Consider the following 27,691-nt stretch of genomic DNA (forward strand, 5'->3'; position numbering starts at 1 on the left):
TTCTATGATATAATATTTTATTTTGGGAAGTGGCTCACCAAATTCTAAAGTAATTGATACTTTAATTTCCCACATTTCAGATAGCTCTGCTAATATTCATCCCCTTCCTCTTCTTCTCCTTCTCCATCAATACTATCTGTTCCCACCTCTTCGTAATCCTTCTCTAGGGCAGCCGTGTCTTCTCGTGCTTCAGAGAACTCTCCTTCTTCCATGCCTTCCCCTACGTACCAATGCACAAACGCTCTCTTAGCATACATCAGATCAAACTTATGATCCAGCCGAGCCCAGGCCTCTGCAATGGCGGTGGTGTTGCTTAACATGCACACTGCTCGCTGCACCTTGGCTAAGTCTCCACCAGGAACCACAGTGGGGGGCTGGTAATTGATGCCCACTTTGAAGCCTGTGGGGCACCAGTCCACAAACTGGATTGTTCTCTTTGTTTTAATGGTGGAAATTGCAGCATTGACATCCTTGGGCACCACATCACCTCGGTATAAAAGGCAGCAGGCCATGTATTTGCCATGACGGGGATCACATTTCACCATCTGGTTAGCAGGTTCAAAGCAAGCGTTTGTGATCTCAGCCACGGAAAGCTGCTCATGGTAAGCCTTCTCTGCAGAGATGACTGGGGCGTAAGTGGCCAGAGGGAAATGGATGCGAGGGTATGGCACGAGGTTGGTTTGAAACTCCGTCAGGTCTACATTAAGAGCACCATCAAAGCGCAAGGAGGCTGTGATAGAGGACACGATCTGGCCAATCAGCCTGTTCAGATTTGTGTAAGTTGGACGCTCAATGTCCAGGTTCCTACGGCAGATATCATAGATGGCTTCATTGTCCACCATGAAAGCACAGTCTGAATGCTCAAGGGTGGTGTGAGTGGTGAGGATAGAGTTGTAGGGCTCCACCACTGCTGTGGAGATCTGTGGAGCTGGGTAAATGGAGAATTCCAGTTTGGATTTCTTGCCATAGTCAACAGAGAGTCGTTCCATCAGCAGGGAAGTGAACCCTGAGCCAGTACCTCCCCCAAAGCTATGGAAGATGAGGAATCCCTGGAGCCCGGTGCACTGATCAGCCTGTGGAAGACAGGAAAGAAACCAAAATACAGTTAGCTGGAGTCAAGGAAGAGTGTGGGATGGAGGTTGAGACCTTTCCAAAACCTCCTCAGTTGAGATCATTCAGTCACTCAAACTCTTTCTGGGAGACCCACCAAGGAGGCTCCAATCCACTCATCTGGGAGGCCCATTGATTACAGTAGGACTTAGTTCTTTGTACACTACATCAACAAATACCAGAATGCCCAACACATATCCCCCATCTGGAGGAGCCCTGTAAGAAAAACCTGAAATGCTTTCACTCCAGCAAAGATGAGATTGCTCTAGTACTGTACTTTGAAAGAGCTCTCATCCCAATAATTGTGTCACAACTGTAACATACTAGTTTTTGCATGGGCACACACTGAAGCTATTCTAGAGACTTGTCCAAGTGGTCTCTGAAGACCATTTGCGCTTATCCTGCCCTGTTCTAATGCCATACACTGAAATAGTGTCAAACTGTGTATATCTACAAGGTAACACTAATCAACAAGGGCTCCTCCCAGATCCCATACCAGACCCTTGCTTCTCCTTGTGTCCCTTCCTGCCAAACTCAATTACCAGCTTCCGGATCCTGTCCAACACCAGATCAATGATCTCTTTGCCAATTGTGTAGTGTCCACGGGCATAATTGTTGGCAGCATCTTCCTTTCCGGTGATTAGCTGTTCTGGGTGGAAAAGTTGTCGGTATGTTCCAGTCCGAACCTCATCTAGAATGTACAGTAGGCAACAACTAAGGTTATTCCCATTCTGGAAAATGACCCTGTATTATACCTTCCTAGAATTTGTCGTCTGCTTTCATTTATGTGTGTATTTTGTTTCGCATCTGCTCCACTCCCAGCCCAGGCCTTGCTAGGGATTTAGTTTCCATAGGTGAGTGTAAGACATTGGTATGCAGTCTTAGCCTAAGAATCTTTTCATGAGATGTAGAGGCTTAATGTCTTTCACTATATACAGAATGAAGACATACACATGAACATATTTACCATAGAAATCAATATTTTTAAATTGTTTATTGTAACCATACACACAACATGGGCTGTGTAGTGGTGGTTTTAAGTGTATTTATGTGACAATATAAAATGTGTGGCAATCGAAAACTGATCCCTTGCAACCAAACTAGATTATTTTCGACACTTTACACTATTTTGCCATATAATTTACAGCAGGTACCCAATCCATGCTCTCCAGAATGACAAAAACTGAACCATGATTGACATTTTACTTCTAAAAGCAGGAATATTATAGTGCAGGGGGGCCTGCAAATGAAAATGCTCAGATGCTATGCACATTTGTTCGAATTATGGTTGCCTGGGTCTGGTAGTTACCTTGGAACTAGGGAGCTAGTTTGCACACAACAGAATCTCAAGGTATGACTCCAAGAGTAGAGGCACCGACATAAAAATAGTATACCGATGACAGCGAAGTGTGGTGAAGGCTCCTTCTTTGGAGGTTTTTAAGAGGCTGGATGGCAATCTGTTAGGGGTGCTTTGAATGCGATTTTCCTGCTTCTTGGTGGGCCGGTGTTGTCCATATACACCTCCAATATAATGTGGCTGGCATGACTGCATGGAGTCCCGTTACCTTCCCGTCTGAGCAGTACTTAGTGATGTACTCACATTTGCATGCTTTCAAACTGCTAGGTTGTCTGAAGCTGGGACTAATAGTGGGAGCTCACCCCACTCCTCGGATTTAAGCTGCTAACCTTTTGGTTAGCAAGTTCAGCAACTCAGCAGTTTAACTTGCTATGCCACCGGGGGCTCTACAGCTAACATAGTTACCGATTATACTGTAATACAATGGTATTCAATCTTCCTAATGTCACGACCCCTTAATACAGTTCCTCATGTGGTGGTGACCTCCAATCATAAAATTATTTTTGTTGCTACTTCATAACTGTAATTTTGCTACTGTTATGAAGCGTAATGTAAATATCTTATATGCAGGATGTAGTTTCATTCACTGGACCAAATTTAGCACAAATACCTGATACGCTCAAATTTGAATACTGATGGGGTTGGGGGATTGATTTTGTCACTTGGGAGTTGTAGTTGCTTGGATTTATAGTTCACCTACAATAAAAGAGCATTTTGAACTTAACAAACAATGGAACTGAACCAAACTTGCCACACGGAACTCCTATGAGCAACAGGAAATACTGAAAGGGTTTGGTGGGCATTGACCTTAAGTCTTGGAGTTGTAGTTCACCTACATCCAGAGAGCACTGTGGACTCAAAAAATGATGGATCTGGACCAAACTTGGCACAAATACTCAATATGCTCAAATTTGAACACTGGTGGAGTTTGGGGAAAATAGACCTTGGCATTTGTGAGTTGTAGTTGCTGGGATTTATAGTTCACCTACAATCAAAGAGCTCCTTGAACCCCACCAATGATAGAATTGGACCAAATTTCCCACACAGAACTCCCATGACCAACAGAAAATACTGGTCTTCGGCGACCCTTCTGATACCCCCACACAACCCCCCAGGGGTCCCGACCCCCAGGTTGAGAAATGCTGCTGTAGTAGAATGGAGCATTTAAGTGAGACCCATACACATAGATCTCGGGTTCTTCTCTTATTAGAGCAACTCAAGTTTGCTAAATTTGGTTTCATGTTCTCCTATATAAAAGTAGCTTTATGTTGCCCAAGTCTTTCATTTGAGGAAGTTCTCAATTTTAAATGGCCATCTTTCATGGAAAAATACTCTAAAGACAGTTTTTTTCCTCTTCAGAAACCTGACGTTTCATTAAATGACTCATTCTAACTGACTGAGGCCAGCCGTATCATTAGGTAGGGTCAGATGGCCTGCTTCAGCAGCAGCTCTGAGTATTCCATCACAGTGAAAGAATGTATTAAATAATTGGTTTATTGTTGCATTTTTACCACCGTAGCCAGTATCAAAATGTCTTGGGCCATATCTGGACATTCATACGGTCACTGTGCAGTAAGAATATATTGAGATGTTTCTCATGACTATATCAGACTCTGCTTCTGATATATGGTACGGTACTCACCAATCACCGTGGGCTCCAGATCCACAAAGACAGCCCGAGGCACATGCTTCCCAGCTCCAGTTTCACTGAAGAAAGTATTAAAGGAGTCATCGCCGCCACCAATAGTTTTGTCACTGGGCATTTGCCCGTCTGGCTGAATGCCATGCTCCAGACAATACAGCTCCCAGCAGGCGTTGCCAATTTGGACACCAGCTTGTCCTACGTGGATAGAAATGCACTCGCGCTGAGAAGAAAAGGGCAAAGCCATCAGTAGTGTGGAAGCCACAAGCCAGGAGGAGTGAGACCAAGATGGGAGTTGAGGACCCATTTTCCATGCCTCAGAACCTACATGCTATGCTTGCCCGTTTGTTCCCCAAAAGACCAACAGTCACACACCATTTTAACAAAAATGGCTATTCTGAAATCCTCCTCCTTTAAATACTGAAAGTCACATCCTCTAGACCTGTGCTGAGGTGCAAATCTCCAATTAGGAAAATATTTGCTGTAAGGCAATGGTTCTCAACCTGGGCTTCCCAGATGTTTTTGGCCTACAACTCCCAGAAATCCCAGCTAGTTTGCCAGCTGTTAGGATTTCTGGGAGTTGAAGGCCAAAAATATCTGGGGACCCAAAGGTTGAGAACCACAGCTTTAAGGTTAGATTAGAAGCTTTAGTGGACTGCACAAATCACCCACGCTCACACACATCCAGTCCAAAACATACAAGAACTTAGTCTATTTTCTTGCTTGTTTTCCACATGCACTATAATGTAAGTTGCTATAGCTTAAACAATATAGTGTATACATTTGTTAAAAGCATTAAACAGCCAGTTTCACTTACTACATTAATTTAATGTAATTTAAAACTCACTCAACTAGTGTTGCCAGAGTGAAAACTGGAGAGGGCTCCTATATCTTTAATGGTTATATAGAAGAGGAAATTTCAGCAGGTGGTGCTTGTCATGTAACCAGGTATCAAGCAACGTCTGCTAGAATGCCCTGTTATTGTGCACCTTCAAATCATTTCTGGGTGTTTCTTGATTTGTTCAGAGGGAGTCGCCCTTTTTCTTCAGATGCTGAGAGACTTGCCCAAGGTCATATGCAACCACTGAAGGTTCAGGAGCCGTCTCCAATTTTTATTTTGGTGACCCTACAAGTCATATATTAATGTGTTGTTGAAGGCTTTCATGGCCGGGATCACAGGGTTGTTGTATGTTTTCCGGGCTGTATGGCCAGGTTCCAGAAGTATTCTCTCCTGATGTTTCGCCCACATCTATGGCAGGCATCCTCAGAGGCCTGCCATAGATGTGGGCGAAACGTCAGGAGAGAATACTTCTGGAACCTGGCCATACAGCCCGGAAAACATACAACAACCCAACATATAGTACATACTGAAACATAGACTACACCCATTAAACATCATTTTCTTTCAACCAGTTAAAGGTTGAAAGCCTATTTAAATAAGATTTCAACCTGGCAGTGAAAAGAAAGCAGAGAGAAGCCCTATATTCACATTTAAACAGAGCAAGGCTGTTCAAATCCCACTGGGGAGCAGAATTGTTGGTGGCACCATTTTCATGCCATCCTTCTACAGCAATGCCAAGATGGTGGTACACAAGGTGAAAGGTTCACCTTTAAAACCAAATGGAGGCAGAACCATCTGATTTAAGGGCATCTAATGAATTTTGTGTCTAACTGGCAATTGGAACCTGGGCCACCAACTCCCATATTCCATCCTCCACACCAGCCATCTTGAACCCCATGCCTTCCAAAAATGCTAAACTCATTTCCATATCTCCTTAGGCAGCTATGCTGGTAAGACTTTGTTAATGAGCCTTAGATCAGGGAATGCTAGACTGTGCTATGTGTCTTTTTCAAAGCGGATTTGATGAAATTAGAAATTATAAAAATACAATTAGCTTATGTTGTATTTTAAGAAAGGGAAATGTGATGATCTATAGCATCTGGGACTGAATGTCCCACACTCCTCCAGGGGAACTATCAGGTCCAAGGAGGCAAGACTTACCATCTTGCAAAATGTCTTCAATCTGGCACTGATGAGCTCAGAGGCTGAAGGATAAGAATAAAAAGTCTAGCTTGTAGCGGATGGTTTTTATAGCATTCCAGAGCCCATCTCCAAGGCAGGAGAGAAACTTTGTTGTTAGAGACAGACCTGGGCTAGTGTTGTTGATTTTTTTCCCCACTGAATGGTTTCTGGGTTACAGCCAGACTCAACAAACAACCACTAATGAACATGCAGAGCCAAGCTTGGGGGGACTTAGTTACACCAAACAATTCATTGCCAAGCTCTGACGGCCATTTGGAAAAGGGACATGGAGCAGATAGGATTCTTACAAAGTTCTTATTTGGTACAGAAAGTGTGGCACAGCCAAGCCTAACTTTGGTTATTACTGTGTTTATATTTTGTCTCTCTTGCAGTGAAGCAAAAGTGGCAAGAGAGACAGCTTGGGTTCATTGCTCCCTCTAAATGTATAACCCTGTGAAGTGCCTCAAACTGGGAGAGGATACCTGCTCAAAAGTCCTACAGTGAGTTTTCATGGCTTAAGCCAGGCCTGAACAACCTGTGGCTCTTCAGGTGTTTGAGTCTCCAACTCACGGAAGCCCTGGCCATCTTGTCCAATGGTCAGGAATTCTGGGAGCTGGAGTCCAAAACACCTGGAGGGCCACAGGTTGTACAGACCTGGCTTAAGTGAAGACCTGAACTTGCATCTTCAAAGGCCAGTGCTCAAAGCATACCAATTACCTTTCAAAATTATTCCGAGTACAATATTTTGGTTTACGTTTCCTTCACTCTGCTATTATGCTGGAGTGCAGCATATTAGGGGTGTGTAATTTGGGTAAACCCCGCACCATTTTGGGTGTCTGATTTTTGGGTGCCCCTGTTCTGTTTTGTTGGGATCTGCCCAAAATCAGGAGGGGGAAAATACTGTTTATCGATCCAGCCCATTGGCAGCAATGGCAAACTTCCAAGGTTCCCCTTTCTGTCATTTTTAGGGCTATCGGGATGAAAATGGCGATACTTGTAGGACACACTTATTCCTGAAAGGCCACCAAGTTTCAGAACATTTGAGTCATCCACTGATTTTTAGGAAAATCTTAAAGTCTCTAAAAAAATAAAATCTCCTTTACAAAAAATCCAAAAAGATATCCCTTGGAATTTCTCCACAGCGACAGTATAGGATCAGCAGCAGGGCATCATTCCTGCCAACTTTCATAAAGACCCACACATCTGGAATGAAGGGTTTACAAACGCTGAAGAAGGAGAACCAACCAACTCTGATGGCAATGGCCAAAGCTGCCCACACTGTAATAGCATTGGGATGGAAAGATAAAAAAAAAAACGGACAATGGACAGATGGAATGAATATATTTATGAACAAGTACAATCGGATATTATGGAATTAATACAACAAGATATTCCATGGATTATAAAAATACAAAGAATTAAAGAGAACTGGTTAATATATGTGAAATGGGTTGAAGAAGGGAAAGCTAATGATGAGATAAAGGAGAAAATGGACAGACCCCTGGGCTGGCTGCACTTAAAAAGTTGGAGGGAGGGGGGGAAAGGGGGTGGGGTTAAAAGTAATGGTTTATGTATGTATATGAAGTAAGTTGATTTCTATGTATTAGATTGATACCATTGCAATAAAAAAGACTCACACATCCTACAATTTATAGGGATTTTTAAAAGGTTTTTTTTTTTTTTGCTAATGGAAACAAATAATGTTCCTAAGTTTTTACTTGGGCAGGAGTACACACAAGGCAGAAGGTAGGTCAGGGCAGGGGAATAAATGAGACAGTCAAAGAGGCAAACAAGAAGAAGAAAGGGGATTTTTTGTAAAAAAAAAAATAAATAAATATTTTTTTGGGGGGGGGGAAGGAAGATGCAGGACAGAGTACAGAAGCAAAAAAGATAAATAAAGGTGATGAGAGATTGGAAAATGGAGGAGTTCGTTCTGGTATATAGAGACCAGCTTGGCAAAAAGACGCATGATCTGCTTTTCTGCTTTGATAGGCTCAGGAAAGGCTAAGGGGGAAGACCCCCAGCACATGTGTGATCACTGCCACAGCAACTAAAAGCAGTCGATATCGGCAGCCACATGGTTCGTTTCGGCTGAATCAAACCAAGCCCTGCCACCCATTCCATTTCCAGGATTTGGTTTCCGAAACGGCAGGATTTCCAGGATTTCATTTTGAAAAATGGCACCATGCACACCCCTATAACATATTAACAGTAGCACTAGATAACTTAAGCAATCATATTATTCTGTTATCTCTTAGCAATCACATTATTTAAGTAAATGGGAAAATATTAATATTGGAACTATCATTTTCACATCTTGCTAGAATTGTTCTATGCTTTTTTATTGTGTTAGAAGCAACTTGAGAACACACTGCAAGTCACTTCCAATGTGAGAGAATTGGCTGTCTACAAAGACGTTGCCCAGGGGACGCCCGGATGTGTTGCTGGGAGGCTTCTCTCATGTCTCTGCAAGCTAGACCTAAAAGACAAATGTGCCGGTTCGCACATTTGAACCGGCAACCTTCAGGTCAGCAGTTCAGCTGGCACAAGTGTTTAACCCATTGCGCCATTGCGTCTTCAGTGTTCTATGCTGGCGCTTTGTGATGCAAATTCCAACAATTAGTCTTCCAGACAGCCTTGCTTCCTACCTTTCCCAGGATGTGTTGCTGTGCTGTTTTTCCTATTTTGTCACATCTGTACAGTCAAATGGTTTTATCTTTCTTGAGAGACCTCCTTCCCCAACAATGCAATGAGCTGATCCAATCATAACACAAGCACAATGCAACTACAAGACAGACCTGGTGTCATGCAAAAAACCCCAACCAACAGTGTTTTTATCCTCTTGTAATTGTGCTTCCAGATAATGCAATAATTGAGCAACTTTTCATTCATGGAATTTGATCAGTCAGATGACATCAGAACCTTATTGTAACCCTTTGTGTTTCTTCATTTGGTGCCTTTAGAGCAGAGTTTTCCAAACCATGTACCACAAATCTTAGTGGGTTGGCTGTAATGTGCCACATAAACTTAGTCTATGTGAAATAAGGAATAACTCATATATTTTTAAAAATATAAATGAAAGGTTTTCATAAGCTGTGTTGTGTTCCCATACATTTTATTATTACGATTTATGTATGTGTCCATATCTCTTATAAAGGGTTGGTTTGACCTCTGGTTTGCTAACAGAACTGAATTACTGTGTTGCAAAATGATACATGTCGAAAAAGTGTGTCATCAACATGAAATGTTTGGAAAGCTCTGGTATTTAAGCAGCACTTCTGGGAGTTACAATTCTCACAAAATAATTTATTTTCTCAGTTCTAAGGTATGAGGCAACTGTAATAATAAAACCTGCCTTGAAATGCTTTCTTTGTCTAATGATCTCTTCAGACAAGCGGTGACCATGGAGACTTTGGAGTCAGCTAGGAGGCAAGGCTTAGTTCCATTATATTTTCCACCTGAACTGCACACTTAAAATATACACATCAATCATCACATCAATTATTCACCTGCCCGGTCAGTGTATTTGTGTGTGAGAGTGTAGACCACACACAAGGAATAACTTCAAAGGGTTCGTACTGGTAGGGGCCTGTTTAGACTTGATAAATATTTAGTCTCCCAGAACAACAATGCTGTCCTCTTGTGGTGTATGGCAAAGTAGGCACATTGAAGTGGCATTTCCAAGGCAACTAGCAAGTTTCAACAAGAAAGTTTACAACACTGAGTTAGTGAAGAATAACAGGGGCTCATTTTCAGGAGTTGTACTGGACTGGAGGGAGAATAGTAAACCCACAGACTTCTTTGCAGTGGCTTTCCGCTGCCTCTCTTGCCTTCCAGTCTGGGTCAGTCTAAGACTGCCAGGAAACTAAACTCGGTGGATCATCTCTCTCCTTCCAATGGATCTTTGCTGCAAATTCCCTCCAGAAATCTTCTGGGCTTTGAAAAATTCATCTGAGCTACAGCTGCCCTGTTGAAGTCAAGGAGCCATATCTGGAAATAGAATTCCCTCAAAGTTATTGGGATTGGTAAGTGACTGGCTTTGGGTGCATAGCCAAAAAAGGGGTTCTAGATCTTGTTTAATGATTTTGGAAGAACTTTGAAAAGTTAAGTTCTGGGGATTGTAATCCAAAGAGTAACTCTTTTAAGCTCTGGGATTTTGTGGCCGTCTAAGAAGAGGGTGTTTAAGGTAGAAGTGTTGTCGAGCGCGTTTTAGGGGATCGGGCCCTTAAGGAGAGACCCGATCCGGTCCTGAGAGAATGGACCTTGGCGGAGCCAATAGGAAAATATGAGCCGCAATACAACCTGAAGCCGAAATGAAGAAGGTCCGCCAAAGTTGAAGGAAAATCCGCCAAGGAGTCTTTATTGAGCAATTCAGCTGAAGAGGACTCTAGTAGCGATCATTCAGTCTACTAGGGTACCTGTCACGACCCAGGCGGCAGAGGCACCAATAACCATACACAGAGGCCAGAATCTAACTAATATCTTTATTGAAGGAATATATAAAGTTAATAAAAACAAGTATAGAAAATAGTCCAGAATTAGACCCTTCAGGAAAGGTCAGAATTAGTCCAAAAAAGCAATGTCCAATAAGAAATATTAAGGTCCAAAGTTGTAATCCAATAACCGAAACGCTCACTTTGCCAAGCAAAGTGAGGGGAGATGACAAGGTCCTTTAGTCCATAAAACTTGAGCGTGGCTAGGAAATAACTTGATACTTGAAACAAGGCTTGAACGTGGAACAAGGTAACTAAGAACAAGAACAAGGTCCGTGGAATAACTTGGTAAAATCCGTGAAACAAGGCAAGGATTAGTCCTGGGAAACAAGGCAAAGTCCGTAGGTAAACAAAGGCTGGGAAGCAGGGCGAAGGCTGGATAGCAAGGCAAGGCTTGAGCTGAAGCGAGGCTTGAATCGGAGCGCGCTGTCCAGACACAACTCGCTCCGTAGGCTGACGAATTGACTCCGCGAAGTTGCTACGCGGGCAAAACACCTATATAGAGTCCAACTTTCTCACCAAAGCGGTTCTCTGGGAATCAGAAACGAAAGCTAAACTCTGAGACCAGATGTTAAACTCCTTAAAGATTCTCACGAGAACCAATGTTAATTGGCAACATTCTTAGCTGCTATCCTCGCACTCCTGCGCGAAGCTGAATCCAAACTTCTCTGTTGTTTACAAAACTCCCGGCGCAAGAACACGGGAGAAGTAGGCTCTGGGGTTGTTTGACATACTTCTGGGGCACAACTTTCTTGCAGGTGCAAGGTTTCCAGATCTGCCTGGGAAGAATCTGGCTGAGAGGAATCCAGTTCAGACTGGGAAGGTAAAAAACCCAAGTTTTCATCTTCATCAGGGATTACAATGTCCTGAGCAGGACTACAAGGCCCATGGTTCATCACACTATCCCCCTCCTCAGGGCCCCTCCCAAACTGGGGTCCTCTCCCCGAGGCGCGAGGTCGCGGTTTGGTGGGATAGGTCAGATGGAAGCGACGGGTTAGATCAGGAGCATGGACTGTGGAGGCGTCTTCCCAAGAGCGTTCCTCAGGCCCAAAACCCACCCAGTCAATGAGATATTGTAGGCGGCGGCGATGAAAGCGAGAATCCAAAATGTCCTCAACCTCGAACTCCTCCTCCCCATTCATCAAAACAGGAGGGGGGGCCGGTTGGTCTGTATCAGGACGTACACCATCCGCCGGAAGGAGCAGGGAACGGTGAAACACTGGGTGAATGCGCATTGAACGCGGAAGTTGGAGTTTGAAAGTCACGGGGTTTAATTGCGCCACCACTGGATAGGGGCCAATGAAGCGGGCATCTAACTTCCGGCATGGGCGGTGGGAGGGCAGAAAGCGAGTGGACAGAAAAACCCGATCTCCTACCTTGATTTCGGGGCCCGGCTGGCGGTGTTTGTCAGCGTGGCGTTTATAGTCCTCCTTGGCTTGGTCCAGTTGCTGGAGCAAAAGTTGTTGCACCGCTGTGAGTTCCTGCAGCCAATCCTCTGCTGCGGGAACTTCTGAAGTTTCAATGACAGGGGGAAAGAAACGTGGATGGAAACCGTAGTTTGCAAAGAACGGCGTTTCTTTTGTAGAAGCTTGAACTCCATTATTGTAGGCAAACTCAGACAGTGGTAACAGAGAAGCCCAATTGTCCTGTTGGTAGTTTACATAACAGCGAAGATACTGCTCCAAAGTGGCATTGGTGCGCTCCGTTTGCCCATCTGTTTGGGGATGATGAGCTGAAGATAAGCGAGAGTCTATGCCCAGTAGTTTTTGTAGTGCCTTCCAAAAACGAGAGGTGAATTGAGATCCACGGTCTGTGACTAAACTCTTGGGCAATCCATGTAGTCTGAAAACATGCTGAAGAAATAGATCCGCAGTTTCTTTGGCCGTGGGGAGGCCTTCGCAGGGAATGAAATGGGCTAACTTGGTGAATAGGTCCACCACCACTAAGATCGTGGTGAATCCACAGGAAGGTGGTAGGTCAGTGATGAAATCCGCGGAAATTATTTCCCATGGGCGAGATGGTGTAGGAAGGGGGTGCAAAAGCCCTGAGGGCTTCTCCCTTCGTATCTTGGAGCGCTGGCATACTGGGCAGGTGTTGACATATTTTTCCACATCCTTGCGGATCTTGGGCCACCAAAAATCTCTTAGGATCAAATGCATGGTTTTAAATAGTCCGAAGTGTCCTGCTGGTTTGCAGTCATGACACAGACGAAGCGCTTTTTCCCTGCCCGGTCCGGGTGGGATATAAACATGATTTCTATAGCAGAGCAGCCCATCTTTAAGCGAAAAGGGAAAATGCAGACCTTGGCGAAGTTGGTCCTGCGCCCAGGCATCTGCTTGCTGACTAGCCCTGATTTCTTGAGCACAGATGGGTCCTGGAGTAGGGGAAGTTGAACCAATGGGACTGGATTTGGTGTTCCCCACTGTGAGCGTGGCAAAGTTCTCAGGTTGTAGCAGTTGGGATTCAAAGGTCTCCTTGCGTCCTGCAGCGTATTCCGGTTTACGTGACAGGGCGTCTGCTTGCTTGGTTTGAGCTGGGGTCACATAATGGATCTGGAAGTTGAAACGTTCAAAGAATAAAGCCCAACGTTGCTGCCTCTGATTTAGTTTGCGGGCAGTTCTTAGATGTTCTAGATTACGATGATCAGTGTGGACTTCAATGGGGAATTTGGCCCCTTCTAGCCAATGTCTCCAAGTTTCAAAGGCTGCCTTTATGGCCAGTAGTTCTTTTTCCCAAATGGTGTAATTCCTCTCTGGTGTGGTTAGTTGACGAGAATAAAAGGCACAGGGGTGGAGGTGATCTCCCACCGATTGTAAGAGTACAGCCCCAATTGCCACATCAGAGGCGTCCGCTTGCACCACAAAAGGGGTTCCAGGATTTGGGTGCTGTAGAATTGGCTGGGAGGTGAATAGTTTCTTCAGTTGCTGGAACCCTTTCTCTGCTTGATCAGTCCAGCGGAAAGGCTGCTTTCCACGGATGCAGCTAGTGATGGGGTCGGACCAGCGGGCAAAATCTGGAATGAACTTGCGGTAGTAGTTCGCGAACCCCAAGAAACGCTGCACCTCTTTCTTGTTAGTTGGCGCCCGCCATTCCAATACTGCTGAAACTTTGGCTGGATCCATGGAAAGCCCTAGAGGCGAGATGCGGTAGCCAAGGAAATCTACCTCTTGTAGATCAAAAGCGCATTTTTCTAGCTTGGCATAAAGTCCATGATCCCGCAGTCGTTGCAGCACCATTTTGACGTGGTTCTCATGTTCTGATTGTGATCTGGAAAACACCAAAAAATCGTCCAGGTAGATTATCAAGAATCTGTCTAGATAGTCCTGAAAAATATCGTTGACAAAATGCTGGAACGTTGCGGGAGCTCCGCATAAACCGAAATTCATAACTCGGGACTCGAATAATCCGAATTTAGTCTGGAAGGCGGTCTTCCACTCGTCCCCTTCTCTGATACGAACTAGATTATAAGCCCCCCGAAGATCCAGCTTGGTGTAGACCTTGGCTCCTCGAAGTCGGTCCAGTAGATCCGAGATTAAGGGCAGGGGATAGCTGTTCCGCTTGGTGATATTGTTCAATGCTCTGTAGTCCACCACCAAGCGTAATTCCCCTGACTTCTTCTTCACAAACATCACCGGGGAGGCGGCTGGGGATTGAGAGGGTCTGATGTACCCCTTGCGAAGGTTTGTCTCTAAGAATTCCCTGAGAGCTTCTTGCTCTGGTTCAGTCAGGGAGTAGAGATGCCCTCGCGGGATCGGGGCCCCCTCCACCAAGTCAATGGCACAGTCATAAGGTCTATGTGGGGGTAATTTTTCGGCTTCTTTCTCATTGAATACATCCCAATACTCGGAGTACTTCTTTGGCAAGGTGATGATGGGCTCGGAGTCTGTGGCATGGCATACCTTGGCTACGAGGCAATGGTTTTGGCAGTACGGTGAAGCAAACTGCAGTTCTCTGTTGGACCAGGAGATGTTAGGGTCGTGGAGTGTCAGCCATGGAATTCCCAAAATCACAGGGAAATGGGGAACCTCGGTAACAAAGAAGGAAATCTCTTCCATATGTTCCCTTATCCACATCCTGGTGGGTTCCGACCACTGGCTTACGGGGCCCGTCTTGAGGGGACGGCCGTCTATGGCTTGCACCACACGGGCATTCTTGAAATCATGATATTGTAATCCCAGAGAGTCGGCATACTCTCTATCGATGAAATTGTTGGTAGCTCCAGAGTCTATCATGGCGTGGATCATGACGGGTCCCCTTTTTGCTGACCATAATGTGACCACGAGAAGGAACAGGACCCCGGTTGGCGGCTCTTGGATGGATTTTTTGACCGGGTTGGCGAGCCTCTCTACACCCGGTCGTTGGCTTCCCCCGCCGGCTGTGTGCCAGTCGGCTCAGACGCCTTCGACTCCGTGGAGGACGCCGCCGCAAGACGGGCGGCAGGCTTCCCTTTGGCTGGGCACTCTCTGGCGAAGTGGCCCCCGTTCCCGCAGTACCAGCAGAGGTTCAAGCGTTGACGACGGGCCTTCTCGGCGGCATCTAGTCTGGGACGCACATTACCCAACTGCATCGGCACCTCCTCGCCTCCTCTGGGGTATGGGGTTGGCGGCGGGGGTCTCCACACCGGACGTGGCTGAACACTGGCGGGAGCGGGGGGTTTTGCCCCGGCTCTACCGCCCTGGCCTCGAACCCATTGTTTCCTGTTGGCAATCATGACTTCAGCCCGTAAACATTGATCAATGAGTGCCTCGAGGGTCTGGGGAGGATCCACCTTGGAGATTTCTTCCAGCATTTCAATGTTGAGACCCTCCCGAAATTGTCCTCTGAGGGCTACATCGTTCCAGCCGGTGTTGTGGGCCAGCACGCGGAACTCGGCTATGTACTGAGACATGGGTCTGTCTCCTTGAAGGAGGCGCCGGAGTTTGTGACCGGCTGCCTCCAAATTGTCCTCGATTCCCCAGGTCTCCTTAAGGTGATCCAAGAAGCGTTGTGCTGAATTTAGGTGGGGGGAGGCTTGATCAAACAGGGCCGTCGCCCAGTTAGCCGCTGGTCCGTCTAGAAGACTGTAGACCCACGCCACCTTGATGTCTTCTTGGGGAAACTCGGCATCACGGGCCTCTAGATAAGCTTGACATTGGCGGCGGAAAACATGAACCTTAGCAGCTTCTCCAGAAAACTTGGTAGGCAACGCCATGGCCGGGAGGCGAACTCCGCGCTCCCTCAACCCTTTTATTTCTCCATCCTGCGCGTTGAGTCTGTCACGGATGCGGTCCACTTCGTCCTTGCTGATGGTGTAGCTGAGCGGCTGCCCAGCCGGCGCGGCTCCGGTAGACATCCTGGCCTCGGTTAGTTGGTGCTTATGGGTGGCGGAGTCAAACTGTCACGACCCAGGCGGCAGAGGCACCAATAACCATACACAGAGGCCAGAATCTAACTAATATCTTTATTGAAGGAATATATAAAGTTAATAAAAACAAGTATAGAAAATAGTCCAGAATTAGACCCTTCAGGAAAGGTCAGAATTAGTCCAAAAAAGCAATGTCCAATAAGAAATATTAAGGTCCAAAGTTGTAATCCAATAACCGAAACGCTCACTTTGCCAAGCAAAGTGAGGGGAGATGACAAGGTCCTTTAGTCCATAAAACTTGAGCGTGGCTAGGAAATAACTTGATACTTGAAACAAGGCTTGAACGTGGAACAAGGTAACTAAGAACAAGAACAAGGTCCGTGGAATAACTTGGTAAAATCCGTGAAACAAGGCAAGGATTAGTCCTGGGAAACAAGGCAAAGTCCGTAGGTAAACAAAGGCTGGGAAGCAGGGCGAAGGCTGGATAGCAAGGCAAGGCTTGAGCTGAAGCGAGGCTTGAATCGGAGCGCGCTGTCCAGACACAACTCGCTCCGTAGGCTGACGAATTGACTCCGCGAAGTTGCTACGCGGGCAAAACACCTATATAGAGTCCAACTTTCTCACCAAAGCGGTTCTCTGGGAATCAGAAACGAAAGCTAAACTCTGAGACCAGATGTTAAACTCCTTAAAGATTCTCACGAGAACCAATGTTAATTGGCAACATTCTTAGCTGCTATCCTCGCACTCCTGCGCGAAGCTGAATCCAAACTTCTCTGTTGTTTACAAAACTCCCGGCGCAAGAACACGGGAGAAGTAGGCTCTGGGGTTGTTTGACATACTTCTGGGGCACAACTTTCTTGCAGGTGCAAGGTTTCCAGATCTGCCTGGGAAGAATCTGGCTGAGAGGAATCCAGTTCAGACTGGGAAGGTAAAAAACCCAAGTTTTCATCTTCATCAGGGATTACAATGTCCTGAGCAGGACTACAAGGCCCATGGTTCATCACAGTACCACATAATCAAAATAAAGCCATATTTATACAAAATTTCAGTCTGACAGCCCTTTGAATTTCCCGCCCTGCTCCCCCGCCCATCTGATCGTTGATAGGCTAGAAGGTTGAACGAGGCGGGCTTTCGTTTCCCGCCTTGCTCCGTTGGCCCAATAGGAAGCTGCCTTTTGTCTCTACTCGGGCCAATCAGGAAAGAGAAGGCGGGAGTTATTGAAACAATGAAGTGACAGGGCAGGAAATATCGGATTAATTCCTGCTAGACCGATTTCTAAAGGGATTAATGGCAGCACATATACAGATTTTAGATATGCCTTGGGGTGTCAGAGGTGGAAGTAAAGATCGGTGGTGATGAGCCATATTGACAGGCTCTGCAGGGCGCCTTCCTGAGGTGTCCTGGTTTTTCCTTTGGATGAGATATGACAATGTTTGCCTTGGGGCGAATCACCTTTAGGTCAATACTCCGAATTCGGCGACTCAAGCCCTATATTGTCCATGCAATCTGAATTTGATTGGGTTTAGCGGTGGCAGATTATCCTTTTGTTTTTGGGAAGGGAAGCCTGGGTCATAGGAAATGGGATAGGTTCTGGGGTTCAGGTTGAGTTCAAAATATTTCCTATTTGATTTCATGACTTGGCAATTATATGAAATAAAATGAAAAATAAAATAAAGTTGGAATATAAACCCTGCTGGGAAAAATACATATTTTCCGGGGATCCCAAAGAGTACAAATACATATAGGCAGACAGATAGATTTCATGGAAATAAGGGAGAATCCATAAAAGTGAGTTACATTGCCTAAAGGGGAATCATGAATGATATAAACAATTGAAAATATTTGATAAGAACGAAGTTCATAACATCTGGAGAACCCAGCATGGAAATTCATAAAAGTGGAGTTTTAGCAGCATGATTTTACAATTCATGAAGTTGTTATCTCTTGCCTCAGAGTGCAGGGATAATCCACAGTAAACTCCAGTAAAAAGTCTCAAATCACCTTCTACTATAAATATATGGAATATAGAACATAAAGTCTTGATTTTTGAACTATCTTTTACAAAGTCCTGGGGGGGAGGGTGGTCACCTCGATCACAGAAGCATTGACCAAAAAATCCAGTCAGATGCTATCTATACTGTATTGATTTTAACGTCATCATTCTTTGTATAAATGCATGCACCACAAATAGCCCCATACATAAGAAAGTACTTAGGGAAACCATCTTTAGATAGAAAGGGTAGCAAAAGGCAAATGTTGTGCATCTTCAAGTCATTTCTGACTCATGGCAACTTTAAGACAAACCTATCATAGGATTTCCTTGGCAAGATTTGTTCAGAAGAGGTTTGCCATTGTCTTGCTCTGAGGCGAAGAGAGTGTGACATGCCCAAAATCACCCAGAAGGTTTCTACAGCTGAGTGGGGATTTGAACCCTAGCCTCCAGAGTCGTAGCCCAATGCTCAAACTACTAAGGCCCCTTCCACACAGCTGTATAAAATCCACATTGAACTGGATTATATAACAGTGTGGACTCAAGTAATCCAGTTCAAAGTAGATATTGTAGATTATCTACCTTGATATTCTGGGTTATATGGCTGTGTGGAAGGACCCTAAGTTACTCTGGTTCTCCACCTTCACTTATTTTCAAGCTAGTGGATCATCTGGGTTGGGCTATGAGTAATCAGACTAACACACTGTTCAACTGAGCTCTTTGTTTTACAACTTCCTTCTTACCTGAGTCTGGGTTGATATATGAAACACAGTCATTCCTACTTTCTTTTTACCTAAAACCATCTGCCTCTTTGGATATGCTTAGCAAACTTTTTATGTTGAATTAAAAAATATGTAGAAGGAGACAATGAGGAAGAGAATAACAATAATAATACATATTATTTTTACCTACATCTCACCAAGGCTTAAGGCAAGGTACAACATAGAATTAAAATACAATACAATACCAGCTTTGTGAGAAACTAAAACACCCAGTATCTCATTTTCCCATGGCTGAAACTTTTTTTTGAGTTGTTACCACCCTCTGGTGGTAATGAGTAGTAATACATCCCTACTGGCTGTTTGAGGAAGTAAGTCCCTATTGAAGTTTTTTTTAACCTATACAGTAGAGTCTCACTTATCCAACACTCGCTTATCCAACGTTCTAGATTATCCAACGCATTTTTGTAGTCAATGTTTTCAATATATCGTGATATTTTGGTGCTAAATTCATAAATACAGTAATTACTACATAGCATTACTGCGTATTGAACTACTTTTTCTGCCAAATTTGTTGTCTAACATGATGTTTTGGTGCTTCATTTGTAAAATCATAACCTAATTTGATGTTTAATAGGCTTTTCCTTAATGCCTCCTTATTATCCAACATATTTGCTTATCCAACATTCTGCCGGCCCGTTTATGTTGGATAAGTGAGACTCTACTGTATATATAGGGCCATAGGCCCCTGGTGGCACAGTGTGTTAAAGCGCTGAGCTGCTGAACTTGTGGACCAAAAGGTCACAAGTTCAAATCAGGGAGCAAAATGAGTGCCCGCTGTTAGCCCCAGCTTCTGCCAACCTAACAGTTCGAAAACATGCAAATGTGAGTAGATCAATAGGTACTGCTCCGGCGGGAAGGTAACGGCGCTCCATGAAGTCATGCCAGCCACATGTCCTTGGAGGTGTCTATGGACAACGCTGGCTCTTTGGCTTAGAAATGGAGATAAGCACCAACCCCCAGCGTCCGATACGATTGGACTTAACGTCAGAGGAAACCTTTAACTTTACCTATATAGGGCCACATGGATGGAAGGCCCATGAGAATACACATAAATTTCACCGTTTGAATGCTCCCCAGTGCACATGCACAAATTCGCTTCATAACCATATTGAAGTTAATATAATTACAGAGCTCCCATGATCAGGCACCAATAAGGTGTAGGAGTTGCATGTGTGCACACTGTCCTTTTCGCCTTCTTTGCATTAAGATGAATGCCTGAAGGAGGCTCTTGGTTTGCCAGAATTTCTTGTGGAGGAGATATGATAACTGTCAAGCTAGATAGTTGCTGGCAGAAAAAGGTGGCAGTCAGCAATGCTAGTGAACTTGCCTTTTGTTTTGGCTCTGGAACAGTTCCTTGTTTTGGACAACTCTCAAGATCCCCCAGCCATCTGGTATTGAGATTTGTAGTCCAAAAAGTAACATTTGCAGCTCTGCCTCCCCCCCTCCCCCAAGTTCAACCATATATCTGACTGAATATGTTTCAAAGTGCAGCAGCTTCTCATGAGTGCTTACAAGCAAACTCCAAGACAAACCTGTGGACCCATTGAAAGGGATCGGTGCCAGGTCAGCTTGTTCTTGAACTCATCCCCCTGCTCTGACACACACGAGCTTACAGTTCTGGCAAATGCCACTTTGGCAGATAATGGCATTGTTCCCCTTGCTATTATAAAATGTGCCAAAGCTGCACTTTCCTGTGTTTTCCGCTCCACTGCACCTCTGGCCTCCACCTGCAAAGAAAAGAGCAATGAAAAGGTATATCTGTGTTTTGTCTTTGTGTCAAGAGTTTGCAGCCCTACCCTTTGGCAGCTGGTAGTTGACATTTTTTTTGTCGTGTGCAAGAGAACAGGTAAGCTGGGACTGGCTGTATTTGTTCTATTTATGTTTCTATGCCTTTCCTTAATTCCGAGCTACTGAGAATATGATTGTTCAAGTGCTGTGACTTCTTGAATATGGAACAGCTGTTAGGCCTCCTCAGTTGCTCATGTTAGCCCCGGTAACCATCAAAGAGTCCAGGAAAAGAGTAATAGTACACACTAAAAAGATAAAGGTAAAGGTTTCCCCTGACGTTAAGTCCAGTCATGTCTGACTCTGGGGGTTGGTGCTCATCTCCATTTCTAAGCCGAAGAGCCGGTGTTGTCCATAGACACCTTCAAGGTCATGTGGCCGGCATGACTGCATGTAGCGCCGTTACTTTCCCGCCAGAGCGGTACCTATTGATCTACTCACATTGGCATTTTTTCGAACTGCTAGGTTGGCAGAAGCTGGAGCTAACAGCGGGCACTCATTCTGCTCCCGGGATTTGAACCTGGGACCTTTCAGTCTGCAAGTTCAGCAGCTCAGTGCTTTAACACACTTGGCACCAGGGCATTTTTAAATTTGTGTACAATTTGAATGTTTAAAATATAAAATTGAAAACCACAATTGGCCACAATAATTATATGATCTTTCTGTGGAGGTAGATAGGATATTCACTCTCTCTTTGGTCTCTGTGGGACAAGCCTTATATGCCCTCATTACCAATGAAGATTCATCAGCAGAAGCAGGATCTGCAAAAAATGTTGTCACTTATTCTCTTCTCCGGGATTGCAGGTAGCTGCGCTCCTTTCCAAGATATTCCATTCTTATGCCCTGTATTCCACCTTTTTTCAACATTCACTCCAATGTCTGTAGAGCACATTGAGTCTTCGTTGAGCTATTTTTGTCTTTGACCAGCTCCTCCCATAAAACTTATCACCATAAATATTTTTTGTACTTCTGGAATTTCTGGTTCCATTGCTTGTGTGGCTTGTAAGATTTTCACTATGTGATGATAAGTACAAGCTCCCTGAAAAAGGAGATTGCTAATACGGTACTCAATGTCACTCCGGAAGAGACCGTTGGCATTTACGTCACATGCCCTTGTTTATGGCTGGTGAACCCATTCAGTCTTTCAAGGCACGCGGAAGGCTTGGGTTTCTGATGTACGGCAGGGGCGATTCTGGGAAGCAAATATCCAGATATGTTGTCGAAGGCTTTCATGGCCAGAATCACAGCGTTGTTGTGAGTTTTTCAGGCTGTCTGGCCATGTTCCAGAATGCTTCTGGAACATGGCCATACAGCCTGAAAAACTCACAACAACCCTGAGATATCCAGATAGTTATGTACATCTGTTACATTACCAGAGGTTCACAAAGTTACTTTTTTGACTACAACTCTGGAAGCAGAAACCTTTTTTTTTTTCATAATCATTGTTCTTCTTCCAAGTAACTGGTATTTTAATTTTTCCCCTTGATGCTTTATGCTCTGCTACCTATGTGTGTACACCTTCAGTTTCTTTGTAGTGACATGGTGAACTTCAAGGGTATTTTTAGTCAATGAGAATACATTATCTTTAATGACATGGTCAACTATAGGTCTATTTTCCTTTTCTGCCAGGGCAAGCTTCACCTGTTGCTTCCTCATGCCAGGTGGTTGTTGAAGGCACAGGTGCTTCATGAGGAAGTGGTGTGCTTGTCTTACACTACTCACAATTTAGTCTCACAGCAGCTATGTGAGGTAGTTTAGGCTGAGCAGAAGAATTTTACACAGAATTGTCAAATGAGCTTTATAGCTCAGCAAATATTTGATCCTCATCCAAAGTGCTGTGACCCCACTGCACCACACTGGCACCTCTGTAAATAATTGCTAGAGGGGTGTGGCAGGACAATGTAGTTGCTTAATAATATTATACTACAACAAAGTACTTAAAATCACCATAAAACAGAACCTTCACATTCGTAATATGAGCATTACATGTATTAGTATCAGCATTCAAGATATGTGTATTACCAACATAATTTTAAAATAAATTCAAGTATGATATATGCACACACACATGCACACTCTGAAAAAGGTTTTTTTGTCCATGTCAGGAGTGACTTGAGAAACTGCAAGTCACTTCTGGGATGAGAGAACGTCTGCAAGGACATTGCCCAGGGGACGCCCAGATGTTTTTGATGTTTTACCATTCTTGTGGGAGGCTTCTCTCATGTCCCCAAATGGAGCTGAAGCTAACAGAGGGAGCTCATCCACGCTCTCCCTGTGTTGGATTTGAACCGGCAACCTTCAGGTCAGCAACCCAACCTTCAGGTCAGCAGTCCTGTCAGCTCAAGGCTTTAACCCATTGTGCCATGGGGGTAGCGATGATGGAGTCTTATGCAAACAGATCACAAGCTTAATAATTTTCAAACCACACACATCCACATCTAGTTCCCTGCTTCAGCAAACTCCTTTATTTGAAAGATGATGCAGATATTAGCACTGTCATGTGAGTACAGTTCCTCTACTATCAGGTTCCTCACGTAACTCACAACGCTATCCCTCCCCAGTCACATGGAGGCAGCCCTTGCTCTGCAGCTCAGGATTCAGTTGTAAGCAAGTTCTAAAATGGGTTTTCAGTCCTCAGCTTCCCCCTTAAACAAGCTTTCAGCCAAACAAACAGTGACACAAAAGCAAAACCTTTGCTTCTGGAACTGGCATGTTCATTTGAGAACATCATGTTCCTGGAGAGGACCTGTCAGTAACAACAACCCTCCAAGGCTGAAAGGGAGCAAAGGAAAAAAACAGAACTGCTGAAAGTAGGTTCAGCCCCTGGGCAGTTCCCCTGCCCAAAGTTTCCATTGGGTTTATTAAGTGGTCCCTTTTATAATCCCGATGTAATAATCTGTATGGGGTAAAAATTGAAAACAAATGATGCTGTCGATAGGCTTAGCAAGATGAAAAAACACAGATCAGGCAATATAATCTGGCAGCTCACAAAATAATACAGCTCAGCTAACTCTCAGCTATTTCCCCTCCCTCCTTCATCTACCATTAGGCCCCATGCAAAATGTGGAGTGGATTTCTTTGAAGATGTTAATCCTTTTGGACACTGTGCTGGTTAGAACTGGAGGAGGGGGAATCCATAAATATGACGTTCCCCTTCTGTTATTTTGTTGCCTCGGGCACTCAATAGGCTAATTTCTCCTCTAGCCCAGTTTGACACAATTCAGATACTTTGCTTCCTCTGCAATTCTGCAAGGGATTTGTTTCTCTCTCCCCTCCCCACAGTTTTATTATTTCAGCCAGCACTGGGTCAATCCTGGCATAGCGAGGTGGTTCTGCTGCTTCTACTTGATTGTTAACTAAACAAAATTCTTTGGCTGGCCAATCATTTCCCTCTCAAAGTCCGCCCCATGTACTTGGCCGCCCTCCCAACCATTTCTCCCAACGACTCTTCTCGCACTGCTGCACCGCATGCGTGCCCACAAGGGCCCTGGTTTTTGCTAAACTGGAGCATTTCCTGTCTCTAGCCGTGCTGGGGTTGTTGACAGGCCGCTTATGCAACACTGGGTCTTGCCCATCTGTCAGCTAAACCACAGACACACCCCACGGGGTTGGAGGACATCCGCTGGGTGAGAGAGGCCCTGTCCTGTCTGTTCTCTAGCCTCTTGGGAGCTGTCTCTATGAGAGAAAGGCTCCTGGGTTCCTTACAAAACCATACTCTGCAAGTTACAGGAGCCTACTGACAACCTTAGGAGCTGTTAGTAACCATTTGTGACTGCCTTCTCCCTTGCCCTGCTCCCCACAGGGCTGTTCTGTGCTCTGCCGATCAAAGGGCAAAGTATATGGTTTTTGCCCTGCCCTGCCCTACCTTAACAAGCAGCTCTGGCCGCCAGCCAGGGAGCTCTACAAATGTCTATGCCTGTAATGAGTTTTTCTTTCTCTGTTTAACAGCAGCTGAAGGAGTGGAATTGTTTCTGGACCATAGCACAGGAGAGACCTACTCCTTACTTTGTAAACCCTGAGGAATTTGAATGGCAGAGTGTGGTGAAAACTGTCACCTGTCTGTCCTCACATCTCGAGGCAGAGCACAACACAGTTATATATACATCAGCATAAAATACATAAGGTAAAGGTAAAGGTTTCCCCCTGACGTTAAGTCCAGTTGTGTCTGACTCTGGGAGTTGGTGCTCATCTCCATTTCTAAACCAAAGAGCCAGCATTGTCCATAGACACCTCCAAGGTCATGTGGCCAGCATGACTGCATGGAGCAGCGTTACCTTCCCACCGGAGTGGTACCTATTGATCTACTCACATTTGCATGTTTTCAAACTGCTAGGCTGGCAGAAACTGAAGTTAACAGTGGGCGCTCACTCTGCTCCCCGGATTCAAACCTGCAACCTTTCGGTCTGCAAGTTCAGCAGCTCAGCACTTTAACATACTGTGCCACTGGGGACTTATATTGAAACAAATACAGTAGAGTCTCACTTATCCAAGCTAAATGGGCCGGCAGAAGCTTGGATAAGCGAATATCTTGGATAATAAGGCGGGATTAAGGAAAAGCCTATTAAACATCAAATTAGGTTATGATTTTACAAATTAAGGATCAAAACATCATGTTATACAACAAATTTGACAGAAAAAGTAGTTCAATATGCAGTAATGTTATGTTGTAATTACTGTATTTACAAATTTAGCACCAAAATATCATGATATATTGAAAACATTGACTACAAAAATGGCTTGGATAATCCAGAACCTTGGATAAGTGAGGCTTGGATAAGTGAGACTCTATTGTAACTATAAAATACATATACAGCAGAGTCTTACTTATCCAATATAAACGGGCCGGCAGAACGTTGGATAAGCGAAAACATTGGATAATAAGGAGGGATTAAGGAAAAGCCTATTAAACGTCAAATTACGTTATGATTTTACAAATTAAGCAACAAATCATGTTTTATAACAAATCGACAGAAAAAGCAGTTCAATACACAGTAACGTTATGTAGTAATTTCTGTATTTACGAATTTATCACCAAAACATCTCAATGTATTGAAGACATTGACTACAAAAACATTGACTACTAAAAAATTGACTACAAATAAATATAGAATTGCATAAAATGAGTTTATAGTAACAACACTGTTGGAAGTTAAATCCGTAAAAAGTACAGTCCTTGCTTCCTAGAGAAACAGCTGTGGATCCAGGTGTGAGGCAGAAAGCGTTGGATAAACGTTGGCTAAGTGAAGGTTAGATAAGCGAGACTCTACTGTATTAAAATATATGGCACAAAGATTAAAATACAAGAGTGATAGAATGTAAAGGTAAAATGTACAGTTCTACAGCCTCATCACACCATAGCATGGATCTGCCTCCTGCAGAATTCTGGGGTTTGTAGTTTAGCGAAGCCCCAGACCTGCCTGACTGAGCAGTTTAAAGGCCCCTCCCTAAACTACAAGCCCCAGAATTCTGCAGAAGGCAGAAACTGGATTTAAAGTGGATCCATTCTCTAGTGTGATGAGGTCCTAAAACTGGCTGGGTAGGCCTGTCAGAAGAGATACATCTTCTGTTGTGGCTTGAATTCTGACAGCTCATATAGCTGTCATAGCTCTTCCAACAGGTCATTCCAGTCATGGGGCAGCCAATGAAAACGTCCTCTGGGTGACAGTTACAAGTTGGGTTTTGGCTGGTTGGAGTGTGAGAGAATTGGCTGTCTGCAAGGACGTTGCCCAGGGGACGCCCGGATGTTTTGATGTTTTTACCATCCTTGTGGGAGACTTCTCTCATGTCCCCACATGGAGCTGGAGCTGATAAAGGGAACTCATCCACGCTCTCCCCGGGTGAGATTCGAACCTGGCAGCCTTCAGGTCAGCAACCCAAACTTCAAGTCACAAGGCTTTAATCCACTAGGCCACGGGGGTTCCTGACTATTGGATTATGACGTGTTAGGATCATAACCTATTGTGTAGCAGAGTTTCAGGAGTGTTCCTTTAGTTTATTGACTAAAAGATGGTCAAAGGGTGCATAAATATCTTGCTTCTATTCGACGCTCTCAGCAGACAAAGATTCAAGTAGACTTCTTTAAAATAACATGTTTGTTTTACTCACAACTTCATGCATTTAAATATACAGGTACATTTTTGATGGATTAAGCTTTAAAACATTTCAATTTATATCTCTAATTTATAATCTTTAACAGTCTCTTCAAAGCTATATTGCTGTGTACAGCTCTCTTTAATAAAAGTCTATTTCTAAGGAACTCAAGCCTCAACTGACTTCTAACTTCCTACACTGGCTTTTGTACTCAAGCAGACTCAAGCCTCAACTGTCATTCCTCAGCTATCATTCTTTTAAAACTGCATTCTAAACAGTCACTGAACCAGTCACATGGTCTGCAGCCCCTCCCACTGCCTCAAGTGCATAGAGCTAAGAAAACTGCAAATCAAAGAAGACATACACTTCAGGAAATAAACAACACATTATAAACAGACAAAATAGATAGAGGAGGCTTGAGAAGGTTGCTATCTCCAACAGAAGTACTCTGAAAGCCATGTGTAGTGAACCTTACCTATTAGGCCGGGAATGAAGCCTGGGTAACAGTGAGTGAGGCAGGCCTCCATTTTGTAGAGGAATGCCAGGCAGCCATCTTGAGTGTGGTTAGAAAGAGGGAGGGGCTTAGAGAGAGAATCCTAGGATTGGCCAGAGCAGATGGGAGGAGCCAAGTCTTAGAGTTCAGAGGGGGAAAAAAGAGCTCCAAGGCAGTTTGGGTTTGGGAGAGGAAAGAGCAGTTTGGAGTTTTGGTTGTGTGTGAGAGAACTGAGAGCTGTGAAACTGACAGGATAGGTCAGGCAGTTTGGATCTCTTGGGGGAGATAATCCAAGAGATTGACTCTCACTACTGGGCTGGTTAATAGAAGGACTCTAGGTTAGAGTTAATTAACACCCAGGGGGCTATCTAGATTAGGTTAGTTGAACTCGTGACTATTCTCAGCAAATAGAGCGAGGGTTTCTGTGACCAATAGGTAGTTTGATTTGATTGGAACTGTTTGAAACTAGGTGAAGTAATCTGAAACATACAACTAAGTTAAGCTGAAGAACTTCTGTAACCGTTTACACTTATGTACCTCTCTAAAGTAATTATTTTCCTGTTTTAAGAAAATAAATTTTTA

At 44.3% G+C, this 27,691-nt stretch overlaps 1 protein-coding gene across 2 annotated transcripts; it reads right to left on the reverse strand.

Annotated features, from left to right (window-relative positions):
* Nucleotides 1-27,182, reverse strand: LOC100563259 (tubulin alpha-1D chain). 2 transcript variants are annotated; one of them, XM_062967267.1, is made up of 4 exons: nt 27,092-27,182; nt 4,110-4,332; nt 1,653-1,801; nt 1-1,073 (listed from the first exon to the last, which is right to left on the reverse strand). In XM_062967267.1, exons 2-4 carry the CDS (start codon nt 4,228-4,230, stop codon nt 90-92), a joined length of 1,254 nt encoding a protein of 417 aa, XP_062823337.1. In that variant the 5' UTR covers nt 4,231-4,332; nt 27,092-27,182; the 3' UTR covers nt 1-89. The 2 variants fall into 2 exon arrangements, with proteins under 2 accessions (XP_062823337.1, XP_062823336.1); XM_062967266.1 differs by lacking the exon at nt 27,092-27,182 and adding an exon at nt 6,112-6,268.
* Nucleotides 27,183-27,691: the final 509 nt, after the last annotated feature.

The sequence above is a fragment of the Anolis carolinensis genome, chromosome 1 (genome assembly GCF_035594765.1).
Source record: "Anolis carolinensis isolate JA03-04 chromosome 1, rAnoCar3.1.pri, whole genome shotgun sequence".
NCBI lineage: Eukaryota > Metazoa > Chordata > Lepidosauria > Squamata > Dactyloidae > Anolis > Anolis carolinensis.

Coding starts and splice junctions, on each gene's coding strand:
- LOC100563259 (XM_062967266.1), bottom strand. Junction 1,802..4,109: donor TCTGGAGCCCACGGTGATTG/GTGAGTACCGTA, acceptor TGTACATTCTAG/ATGAGGTTCGGACTGGAACA. Junction 1,074..1,652: donor TGGACAGGATCCGGAAGCTG/GTAATTGAGTTT, acceptor TGTCTTCCACAG/GCTGATCAGTGCACCGGGCT.